Below are 12,901 nucleotides of genomic sequence, written 5' to 3' on the forward strand. Positions count from 1 at the left end.
GCTACACAGTAACATGGCTTGTAGTAGTACTGATGTATAACAGGTGTAGGAAATTGATGTTTGTCATGCAAAATGATTCTAACCGAGGCTCCGATAGGTCTACCATGTCTTCTTCTGATGCATGCCAACTCTCACTTTTCAATACAGTTCTATTCCTTAATGTTGCTTGCTCCTGAAACTAAATTGCTAGTTGTTAGAACTTGATGATATATTCATGTTAGAATCAAAAAACTTCAATATGTGATACAAAATAATTGTTAAATAAAATTCTGAAAATCTGATGTCGACAAAATTACAACTTGAATGATCCCAATATAATTAAGAAATTTGCAGAATCTTAAGGTGCAATTATCTCTCCGTGTGAGAAAATAAGCGCTTTAATAAAACTGATTTTTCTGTCTAATATAAATTCTAAAAAACTTCGATGGAAAAAACTGAATTCAAATAACCTATTTATAAAATTACAATTCGTACAGGGTGTCCCAAAACGTACGAAAGGTAATGGAGAAAGTGTTGGAAAAATCTCTTGCCAAGTTTGAAAACGTGCCTTGTTTTTCTGAACTGCATAACCATAACGACCGTCATGACAATGACACCTTGATCGTCACACATCGTGGAGGGATGACGAACGTCATCTAGGCGAGGACCTACCCGTCATCTAACTGACACTCATATTCCTCAGATTTTGTCTTGTAGTGATAATACTCTAAAGGTGTCACGTCATGACGGACGAGACATTCATGCAATCAATATACCTAAAACAGATACTAAGGACAAACGTAAAACTATAAAAAAAAATATTAAAAATACATATGAATCGAGTCAGAAATACGATACTTTTTCGAATTATCAATAATATAATTAGAGGATATTCGTAAATAAATCTATAATGAGTTATTTTACATCCCAAATATTTTACAAAATCAGGTAAGAAAAATATGAATATTATATATAAACAACCCTTAATATTTCAATCGACCTTACTACATTAGCCCTTGCGTAAAAAATAAAATAATAAATGCAGTAAATAAAATACTAATAAAAGTATTTGTAAGAAAATATATGAAAAATAGAAAAGGGATTCTAGGTCAATTTGATTATATTTTTTTACTGAAAAACTGAACTCGTCAAAACCTGTTACCTCCGTTATCAATTTTCCCTCATTTCCATATTTTTTTCAAAAAAAAGATTACTATAGCTTCAATGGGTTCTTCAAAGCGATTGGCAAAACTCATTTCCACCATTGCTTTTTCCACTTATTTCGTTATCATCATTTTTCAGCTTCCCATTTTCAGGTATATCATCTTTTTCCTTTCACCTTTTTCTTTTTAACTCTTCACCATCTCTGAAAAGTATAAAGCTTTCTTTATTATTTTCCTTCTTTTTCTTTTTCTTTTTACTATTTTATTATTATTATTATTAATTTTCTGTCAATTACATGATTATTGTAGTGTTCCTGAAATCAATTTTATATTCTGTTAATTAGGGTTAATCATTGGTGTAACATTTAGGTTTTGTTTCTTTTGTTATTTTCAATTTAGTGTACTAGTTTTCTGTTTTGTGGATCAAGTGTAATTTCTTGAACATAGTATCAATTGGGACCCTCAACCACCAAATTGAGGGGCAAAATCCTATTTGCTACAAATTGGAGTAATTGTGCTCTGCATAATTAGCTACTCTTATGCTATTAAGCACTAACTTATTCACAGGAGACCTACATCTTGACACCGATAATAATTTTAAAAATATATATTAATTGAATGTAATCACAGGGACATGTATGATACTAATCCGCATCGGAAGTTGGACACGCTATTGTTTAGAGGTGTTGGTGCTTAAGTGTTCTAATGTAAACATCAACTAAGATTCAAACTTGTATTGTTTTTAATGGAAGTTTATTAACCACTTACTTTTAACTATTTGGTTACCCAATGATAAGTGATTGATGAAGTATAGGGGTGGCAAAAGGGAATACCCACCTCATTTAGGTCTGTCCCACAGAAAAATGAAGGTGGGGCAAGGAGGGTATGCGGGTACCGCATCTCTAAAGTTTAAAATTGCAAATATTTATGTTAATGGTTGTGCCTGCAAAAGTCTAAAAAAAATGGGACAAACACATTATAGTGTGCAGGTCTAAAATTTTGGTGTGTCCCGCAAAAAAGTGAGGGCAAAACAGACATGCCCAACGGGCCGGTTCCATTTTTCCACTCTTAATAACATTTATAGTTCTCTCTTTTTGAGCATATGTCAAAACAAAACTCAAACTCCAATGTATCATACAATCAAAGTGGAATGTATAAAATTAAGACGTTATTCACCCAAAAAAAATTGACATCAATTGGATTCATAATTGCAGTGTAACTTGCTCAGGGTCATATACTAATAGTGTGTGTGTGTGTTTAATTCTTGCAATAACTAACACCCAAAGCTTGAATGAAGTTCTGATTTAATACTTTCAATTTCAAATCCTATTTCAGTTATAACTCAAGAATAAAAACTTCTCTTTGTATTATAGTGCTGATACTGACAAAGGCTTTCTTTCTTTCTCAGTGTTCCATGCAGAACCGGAATCTGCAAGACACCATTAGAATTGACATCTTCTCAATTAATTGCAAGTGAGGTTTTTCCTCTTTTCATAGTGAAAGCTCTTATCTACCCAGGAACAGTTGCAAAGGCTATTTTCAAGCAGAAAACCATCCCAAGTTACAGAAGCTTGTTGCACAATTTCAATACAAGGACAATCTCTGTTGAATCGGAACTCCAACGACTAGAGGTTGGTTAGTAACTGAAAATAAACAAAAATGTTTCAAATCTATTGTTAAATAGTAGTTATAGCATTGATATAGTGTTATTTAAGTGACTTTATATGAAAGAGGCTTTTAAGGAGGCTAACCGGCCAAATTAGGCTTTAGAAAAAGGTCAGGGTAAGGCCTAAAACTAAGCCTATGATAGGCCATAGGCCAGACTTAGGCCTTGATGTTTTTGGCAGGCTAGACTTAGGTCTTGCAAAGTCTAACTCGACCCACCTTATTCCCACCCCTAAGTGTAGCGGAATTTTAACAAATTGATATTCTTCTGCATTAACCTATTTAGTACAAAGTTTTGTCAAATAATGGCTACAACTGCAAATCACAGTTCCATAGTTCCATAGCCGAATTTGAGCAACCCCCTCTTTGAAGGGTTTAGCTTTGACACTCATTTTTTAAGTTGGGTTCTTTCTGCAGGTTCTTGCAGGAAGCTATTTGTGTGTAGGAGGAGCAATCTTGGGTCTGATAAAACCAGGAAGAATGGGGCTTTTTGGAATACTTCTTCTTATGTTGGGTCTGATCAGAGAACCTATCATGGGAAAATCTGATTTGACTCGTGCAAAGGGTATTCAAATCCATCCAACCATTTTTATTGCTCTAGTCTCAGCATTCTTCTCCATTAGAAGCGATGTTAGAGAGATAATTCGTACCTTTAATCTAAAGCGTGTTGGGAAGGCAAAATATTACTAAATGACTGACAAATTGAGATTGGCATTACATGCATTATGCATCTGCATCATCCATGATATAACATCCTAGGAGGCTTGAACCTTACATGAGTACTAGTACACAACAGGTAGGTAGCTAGGAATACTTCTGCTTACTGTTAAAGGCAATTTCAAACACAGGAATACTAGATTTCTAAATCTTAGGTTAGCCATTGGAGAAGATACAGATTTTTTTTCTCGGATTATTTGTGAATGAGAATGTGTTGGTAGACAATATACATAGCACCTGATTCAACAGGGCACAATTTTTAAAAAGTTTATAATGCAGACTAATGTGCACTTTTTTAGTTCTGTCTTTGCATTTGTTAAATCTAAACAAACAGATGGCGATTTCCAAGAACCAAACAAGACATGTACAAAATGAGTTGTAGACACAGTGAATGTTTGCATTAAGGTTTTCACAACAGAATATTGCAAAATAACCTGCAACATGAAATGCAACATATTTTGTCTCAAAACTAGCAAAATTCTGTTGGTGAGAATGCAAACATAACCATATATAAGCACTTGATTGTATGCACGTTTGTTTTGGTGTTGGGGGATTGTTGAACGCACACTGAGGTGGAAGCTTTTATAAAATCACAAGGAATTGGCATGCCTGCTGTGAGTTGGAGGTCGATGTTTGGTAACGTGGGTCGGTCACAGTTGTCCCATATTTAGTACTCTTTTCACTGTGATTTTGAAAAACTGTTATGTGTCTGTGATTTTTAAATTTTTCTAACACATGCTAATTGTTAGATGCATGTTTAAAATTTCATTCATCTACTAATTGTTAGAGAAATATAATTTTTTTTAGTTAAGTCAAGAATTAGAAATAATTTGTAAGTTAAAAATGAACTTTGTAATTTATAAAAGAACTTTAATATTTTCTTTTATGAATTTAAGAAAATTAGGTTTCAAACTAGTTAAATAAACACAACTATGAATCCTCTTAAGTGTAATTTATTGAGGGAGTAAAGTGTGATTTAACACCCTTCATAGAGAGAGGAACACATAAATAATTAAAATAAAATGAGTTTTACCTATTATCATTTTTTTAAAAGAGAATAACACATAAAGAGAATAACACATAAGTAATTTAGGTATATTGAATTTCAATGGTGATAAATCATACTTTACTCACTCGAGTATAATTTCTACTTGAAAACGACTCAAGATACGATCCATTATAGTAATTTTTTTTTTTGTGAGTGTGTTAATTCTAACTTTAACTTTCACATCTAACTATAAGTGGGCTGGGTTGAACTGTGTTTGTTCCATTTTAGTAATTTTTTTTGAGTGTGTTCATTCTAACTTTAACTTTCACATCTAACTCTAAGTGGATTGGGTCAAATCGAGTTTGATCTAATATGTAATCCAAGTTGTTCAAAGTTTAATAGTTTGAGTTCTTCGTCTAACCTGCAATTTTAATGTTGAAATCAATCCGATCTAACCTGTTTATTTATGAATTTAATTGAGTTTGCAAGTTGTGTTTCAAATTAAAAATATTTTTTTTTATGATTTTTGATCGATTAAAAAAATATAACACAACTCAATACAATTATACTGATTTATAACACTCAAATTTGATAAAATATATAATATAATATTTAATAAAATTCATCAATACGATATAACACTCGATAATAATATAAAATTTAATAAGACACGTTTTTTTCATAAAATACATAAGAAAATAATATTTAATTACGTAATAGTATTATTGGTAAAAAATAACTTTTTTTTGTAAAAATTATAATTATTAATAAGATATTAATTATATATTTTTATTTATAATAATAATAAAAAAATAAAAAATAATTAAAATCACATCAACGAATTGAGTTATTAAATACAATTGTAAAATTTAAATCCGATAGCCGAATCAAAATTATTAATATTGTTATGGGTTAAGTTGAATATATTCATAAATAAATGAATTCGAATAATATATGAGTTGATTTGATTTAGATCAACACATTTGTGAATTGACTTGCAGCCATGAACACTCCTAATTCATTATTATGATTAATATTGTTCTCTATAAAAAATGATTTTGTTTGAGTTCGGATTAAGGAAATTCAGTTGATAGCTTGCAAGAACATTTTAAGATCCACTTAGTTCTAGTAGAAGTTGTTTCAGTCATCGTAACATCAATCGATGATTTCATATATATATATAAGAGTGAAAATTTAAATCTACAACATTCTTAAGGTGTGAATTTTAACAACTAGACTATCTGAATAAAAAATAATTTTGTTCAAACTGAATTACTTTTATGAAATATAAATTACAACTTTTTTAACAACACGAGAATAATAAATCTTTTTAAAAAAATTATCACATAATTATTCTTGACTGGTATATCACTTTTTTAAATAAAAATTAATCTAAATTTTTTAAAAAAAAAGCAAGAAAGAAAGGACACGGAAGCTGTAATGGCTGCTACCAAAACTATCCTCCACACGCAGTCGTTTTAGTGAAGTATATAAATCAAAATAACCAAATCAGAAGCGCCGCAAAAAAGGGTGATCAACTCTAGCAGAGCCAGTCACTCAGTGGGTCTGTGTTTGAACTCAAAACGATGGCGTTTTTCTCCGCAACTGCAACCGTTCCTCAAAAACTCACCTTCGTTTCCTCTACCAAACTCTCATCTTCTTCTACGTCGTCGTTTAACTTCCTTTCATTTCCCTCATTTCAATCCAACTTCTGCAAAACCATAACCGCCTCCCCACAATTTCCACGCGCCCACGCGCTTCCTTCTTCCGCAGCTACAACCACCGCCGCCTCATCCTTCCATGGCATCTGCTATGTCGTCGGCGACAACATCGACACTGATCAGATCATTCCCGCCGAACATCTCACTCTTGTCCCTTCCAAGCCCGACGAGTACGAGAAGCTAGGTTCCTTCGCCCTAATCGGACTTCCCGATGCATACTCCGTCCGATTTGTTGAACCCGGTGAGACTAAAACCAAATACTCCATTGTCATCGGCGGTGCTAATTTTGGTTGCGGATCCTCCCGTGAGCACGCGCCGGTTGCGTTAGGTGCCTCCGGTGTTGCTGCTGTTGTGGCTGAATCCTACGCGCGGATCTTTTTCAGAAACTCGGTGGCTACTGGTGAGGTGTATCCGTTGGAGTCAGAGACGCGGTTGTGTGAGGAGTGTCACACAGGAGATGTGGTGACAGTTGAGCTCGAGGAGAATCGTTTGATTAATCACACTACTGGAAAGGAGTATCAGTTGAAGCCCATTGGAGATGCTGGTCCGGTCATTGAAGCAGGTGGTATCTTCGCCTATGCTAGGAAAACCGGCATGATTCCTACTCGATAAGGTATTGAGCTTTTTTTTGTGCTTTCTTTTTTGCATTTTGTTTCTTAATTTTCCAATATAATGGTGCAAGAAAATGAAATATTAGTGAATACATGAAACCATGGAAAATAAGCTCTTGAATCAAAATGAGTTATGGATAATGATGAAGGGTATTTCATGTACTAACTTAACATCATGAGAACCTATAATTTTGTCACGGTCATGTTGTTAATGTGAAGATTCAGCTAAAAGAGTGGACAGACATGTCAAAATAGTGAATTCTCATTGGATGATTGTGTAAAATTGGTTTGCATTGATAGTGCATCCCCTTAAAATCCTATTAGATATGTGTGTTTGGGTGAGCATTTGGTAAAATTGGTTTTGTATGAGCTTGATGTGATGCAATTAATTTTGGCTAAATTTTAGTTTGAGGTAAAATAATTCATATTTAGGTGTTTTTCTGATAAGCAGGTTTGTAGTGAAACTTAGTGAAAGTTGCCAGCTTCGTTTCTTTGTCAAACTTGCTTTGTTGCAAGATAAATTTTGATTTATAACAACCAAACTTAACTTTTTCCCCCCATAACCATGTTTACTTCCTCGATTACCATTTTATAAGTGCTCCACTATTTTTTCAATCATGATACTATATGTCACATATTAAAATGATTAAAGTGTTTTTCTACTAAATGAGATTGGTTACCTAGGTCTAACAAAGTTGCAATGTTCTATTTGATATTATATATAATGACAAATCATTCAAGTAAAACTTTTTGTGAACATTAATCAACCAAGACCAATCAAAATCATTTTCACCCGATAAATAGAACTATTTGTGAAGCTTAACCCAATAAAAAACACAGGCAAGGCTTCAAGATGAAAAATGAAATGGAGGTGTTCAAAGCTTCAAGCTTTCTAGAGAGAGTTCTTTGCAGATGGAAGGAACTTCTTCTACTTACTCTTTTTCATTTGTTTTTCTATGGGGGTTTCTTTTTGAAATGAAATGTAAACCAAAACTTTGATAACTGACTTTTATAGTTAAATTACTATTCAGAACTTTAGTTACATGTAGTATGGAATTAAAATTGAGTTTTTAGGGTGGGTACCTGAATACTTAAATGGATTACCTAGCGAAAGGATGAGTTGTGGTAGTAGGTTTATCATTTTTAAAATCACTCTAGGCTCTAGAACTGTTTTCTCGGGCAGGACCTGCATGTGTTGTGACATTTTGCCTTTTGAATCTTGTGAATCTTTTTCTTATTAATTCACATGTGTCAAGTGAAGTCGGATAGAGTATAGACATGCTATTGCTATGAGAATATGGATAGTAAACTTGATTTATTGCATATGCCCAGCTTATGTTAAACTTACACAGTTATAGCACTAGGAGTCAACTTAGTTTGAAAGCTTTAAGCCTGTAAACGTTTTTACAAATGTATGGAGAATCTGAGTACCACTAGGGAACAGAAACCTTCCAACTTCATCATACTATAAATTTAAACTGGATATGCTGAAGTTCCGTATGCTCAAGTTAAAAGCTTTTAAAAGGAGTATTTATTTTCAAAAGTAAAAATATTTTTGTTCAGAGATATTGCCTTAGCAGAATTTTGTTGTTGTTTGGTTACAGTTATAAAAACAATTTTATTTTGAAAGGTAGTTATAATTACAATTTTTTTTCAAGAAACTACTCAAATAGCATCTCAAAATAATCCAAGATTTTTTTTTCAGATGCTGATTTTTTGTCAAATTTTTTTACAAACGGCTAAAATTTTTAATAAGTGGTTTATTTCCCTGTAAAGAAGTTGCAATGAATGAGCTCTTAGTCTAGAAGTTACGTAGCTTTTAAGTTGACGGCAGGTTGTACAAGTTTGGGTTATTCTTTTGATCCAGTTGTGAGAATCAAATGTGGATTGCATAAATTGTCTTAACTGAATCCTCGATAGTGTAGCATAGTTGTCAGTTAGGAGAATCCATACCATTCTGGAGTGTCTCTTGAGAACTGCAAAGTTACAGTTGATTTGTTCCTCTCCTCTAATTACAAGTTATCCTCACCTAAGAAGGAAACTCAATAGAAAAGTGTAGGCTAAATTTACAAACTAGGCTGCATTTGTATTGAATTATGAATTTCTAATTCGAACTTATCTATTAGCATAAGCACTTGTTGTAATGTTTGGAAGTGATAATGGAAACATCTTATGACATGTGTAAGTTGTTTTCATCTCAATTTCACTAAGCTCAAGAGGATAGTTTATTAAAGCAATTTCTAGCGTATGTGAAATCAACTTGACTATATTTTCGATTTCTATCAATATAATACCTATCAGTACCTACCTGCCTGTCACACACTCATGTAAGATTTAATCATCCTAGCATGTTACATCATGGATGCATATGCATAATGCACATATACCAGTCTCAATTTGCCATTCATTTAGAAATGATCTGCCTTCCCAACATGCTTTAGATTAAAGGCACACATTCTCTCTCTAACATCCCTTCTAATGGAAAAAAAAATGCTTAGACTAGAGCATTAAAATGGCTGGATAGATTTGGATACCCTTTTCAAGACTGAAACCAGATTTTCCCATGACGACGAGTTCTCTAATCAGACCCCACATAAGTAGTATTCCCAAAAGTCCCATTCTTCCTGGTTTTATCAGATCCAAGATTGATCCTCCTACAAATAGCTACCTGCAGGGAGAACCCAATTTTAAAAATGAGTGCCAAAGTCAAAGTGTCAAACCCTTCAGAGTTCATTCATCAATACTATTTGAGTCAGTGTTGTCAATGGCAGATTGCAGAAAATAGTTTTTTTGTTCAAAATCAACTATGCCAGAGTGCTATAGCACCACTATAGTGGCTATTTGTAGAATTTTGTACTAAATAGCGTAATGCAAAAGAATATCGGTTTGAATCTTTTTCTTATTACTTCACATGTGCCAAGTCAAGTCGTATAGACGTGCCGTTGCTATGAGAATATGGATAATAAACTTGATTTACTGCATTGTAATGCAAAAGAATATCAGTTTGAATATTTTTCTCATTGTAATGTTTGGAATGGAAACACCTTTTAGCATGTTTTAGTTGTTTTCAGCTTAATTTCAGTAAGCTCAAGAGGATAGTTTGTTGAAACAACTTATAGTGTATATGAAATCAATTTGACTATATTTTCTCTTTTGTTATTTTAATAGTTTATACATTAGCAACTATAGGATAAATGTGCTAAATTGATATGTTAACCTAAACATGCCCTTTATTTCATATTTGGTTATGGATCTGGACTGGTGCATTTGATTACACTCTGAGATTAGACACTGAAATGCAAATACTATTATGGGAAGCATTTCAGATTGAAAAAATGATTTAGGATTTGCAATGCACATTTCAGATTCACAAAATGATTTAGGATTTGCATTTAGGATTTGCTTTTAGGATTTGCTTAATTGATGGCTTTTGGGCTGGGTAGTTCAGACCAGTAGCCTTGTTTATTAGTGGACATGCTAAATTGAAGCACACAGTAGCCTTGTTTATTAGTGGACATGCTAAATTGAAGCACATATTGTCTCTATTCATATGACTTCAGATTACTGATGAAAACCAGATTAGAATCATCAACAGACTTCTCTTATTGTTCATTATATTTAAGATTTTACATATTTAAAATTGTAGATAGTTAATTGTAAAGTTACTTTTGTAATTCTCCTGAGCTTTTGTTGTTTGATTTGTTGTCAGCGTTCAAGAAGGTTATGTTCTGTTTTCAGTCGAAAGTTTAAGTGATGTTGGCATGCAGCAGTAGATGTTTTGAGAGGCTGACTAGAACTGTTTGCCCGAGTTTTGCTTATTCTATTCAGATACTTGTTAAGCACAGCTTTGATAAAAAAGTGTATTGTAATTTGGCGTCAGAATTGTAAACTGTTGTTAAATATAAATTGTTAACTATTAGAACCGTTAATGTTTTATTTTCTACTTATTTACAAGTTCGATTTATGAAGAGGGATTCCTATATTACATAATGTCGCCAAGTGAAAAAACTGCAAAATGCATTTTATCCAAAATTTGTGTGGTGTTTGGATCCAAGTAATAAAAGCTTATTTCAAGCCCTCTTAAAAAAGGCTTGATGCAATCTACCAATTGAGCTTAGGCTCTTGGGTACGCTGAGATATTCAGTATTTAAAGAATTCTACTTGGTTGCATTTATATTCAACTTATCACAGCAACATGCGTTCATTGCTACATACGAGAGCAACCATTAGCTTCTGTTATGTACACATAATTTTGCCAAGTAGGGGATGAGAGAAAAATCTATTATGATTATTTTTGTTGAAAATGATAAATGAATATTTAATATTAATATATTTTTTAATTTTCAAAATATTATGCCAATTTTGATAAATGAATAGTATGGATAATGCTAACCTGTGCCGTAATATTGAAAAAATATTTTTTTAATTTTGAGATATTATGACGATATGAAAAAAAAATTGAAAAATTGATCTCAATCCTTCAAAATCTCCAAAATCATTCTTGAATACATTTTTGAGTTCATCTATATTATGAGACTTTGTATTATAAAAAAAGTAAACTTCCTCCATTAAAATTGGGTGGACTATTCCTCTTTCCATTTCTATTGTTCGATTATCCCTATTGTTGCTGATATTTTTCTTCAAATAAGAGAAGCAAATGATTTCAAAGAAATAATGAAATGGGTTCGAGCTTGATGAACCCAAAAGCAAAAGGAAAATCTAGTTTGGTCAATGAAAATGAGACATATTGAAAACAAGAATGACATATATTGACCATCAGAATTGATAGATTAATTAAGGTTTTAAAGGGGATAACATTTTATAATAAGCATTGTTATTTTACTAATAGGACACAATAAGCATTGATAAGCCATGTAGCTTTTTACAATGACGAAAATTTAGTAATAAAAAAGTGCAATGTATTTTGTATATAATCTAAATTGGGAGACACTTCACCAACATAAAGCATACCTTAAAAGAATTGGAGACCCTTCGCCAACATAAAGCCTGCCTGAAAGGAGAAAAAAAAAAGAGTCCTACTTAAAAAAACACATTTTGTTATTGATTCTTGAGTTCATCTTTTGAATCCACAATGCACTTCTTTTTAAAGGTATACTATACTTTCCATTCAATGAAAGGAATCCAATGTCATTTTTGTATCAAATATGATAACTAACTAAGACAGTGAAAATCAATAAAGGAAGGACTTATAAGTTAATATGGACATGTTAGGTCTAATTATCTTCAAATATGGGGGAAAATATATATATTTTTATAATAAAGTTAATATCACTAAGTCATTTTCCTATTTCCTCACTAATCAATTTTTTTTATACATCACTAATCAACCTTTAAGTCAACAAAATTCACGAGTCATGTCCATATGTTAATTTTTTTTAAAGAATAAATTATAATGGTTAAATCACAATGTTTGAAATAAATTTATAATGAATATATGAAATGTTTAATGAAAATATAAAATATGTATTAATACTCCGCCGCGAAGATAAACAATTTTCATAATATTATCTGTCGTAAACAGCAAACAAAGATCGATGATAAAAAACAATGATATTTTTCAATAATAGTAAAAATTAGATTATTATTATTTTAAAATAATAAAGGTAAATTAAAAATGAATAATAATTTTTTTGTGTAGATTTTTTTTATAATAACGTAATATTATATTTTAGCAATTTTACTAAGTTATTTATGATATAAATATATAGTGAAACCATTATATTTGTCATAACTCAAGAAATAAGATGAATGATAAATAATAACATGCCACTTCCACAGTGTATTTATGGATAAAGGGCGAGTTTGACAAAATTACAATAATATAAACGGTTAATTTAATATTTGTCAAAATTATTTATTTACATTTATATATTAATATAAATAAATTATTGATATTTATAAATTAATAATTAAATAGAAAAATTATAATAATATTATAATTTTGTTAGAGTCATAAATAATAAATTTAACAAAATTGCAATGGTTGAATATGATTTAACCGATTTCAATGTTACTAAAAATATTAGTACTAGGTGA

General features: G+C 31.6%; 2 protein-coding genes across 2 annotated transcripts; both read left to right on the forward strand.

Moving 5' to 3' along the window:
• Positions 1 to 1,111: 1,111 nt before the first annotated feature.
• LOC127107603 (uncharacterized) lies at positions 1,112 to 3,802 on the forward strand. Its single transcript, XM_051044896.1, has 3 exons — positions 1,112 to 1,295; positions 2,551 to 2,773; positions 3,225 to 3,802. Exons 1-3 carry the CDS (start codon positions 1,204 to 1,206, stop codon positions 3,495 to 3,497), a joined length of 588 nt encoding a protein of 195 aa, XP_050900853.1. The 5' UTR covers positions 1,112 to 1,203; the 3' UTR covers positions 3,498 to 3,802.
• A 2,164-nt stretch (positions 3,803 to 5,966) lies between these two features.
• On the forward strand, positions 5,967 to 10,773 carry LOC127107604 (3-isopropylmalate dehydratase small subunit 1). Its single transcript, XM_051044897.1, has 2 exons — positions 5,967 to 6,846; positions 10,554 to 10,773. The coding sequence occupies exon 1, from the start codon at positions 6,099 to 6,101 to the stop codon at positions 6,843 to 6,845; it is 747 nt and encodes a 248-aa protein (XP_050900854.1). The 5' UTR covers positions 5,967 to 6,098; the 3' UTR covers position 6,846; positions 10,554 to 10,773.
• The last annotated feature ends 2,128 nt before the right edge of the window (positions 10,774 to 12,901 follow it).

The sequence above is a fragment of the Lathyrus oleraceus genome, chromosome 7 (genome assembly GCF_024323335.1).
Source record: "Lathyrus oleraceus cultivar Zhongwan6 chromosome 7, CAAS_Psat_ZW6_1.0, whole genome shotgun sequence".
In the NCBI taxonomy this organism is placed as follows: Eukaryota; Viridiplantae; Streptophyta; class Magnoliopsida; order Fabales; family Fabaceae; genus Lathyrus; species Lathyrus oleraceus.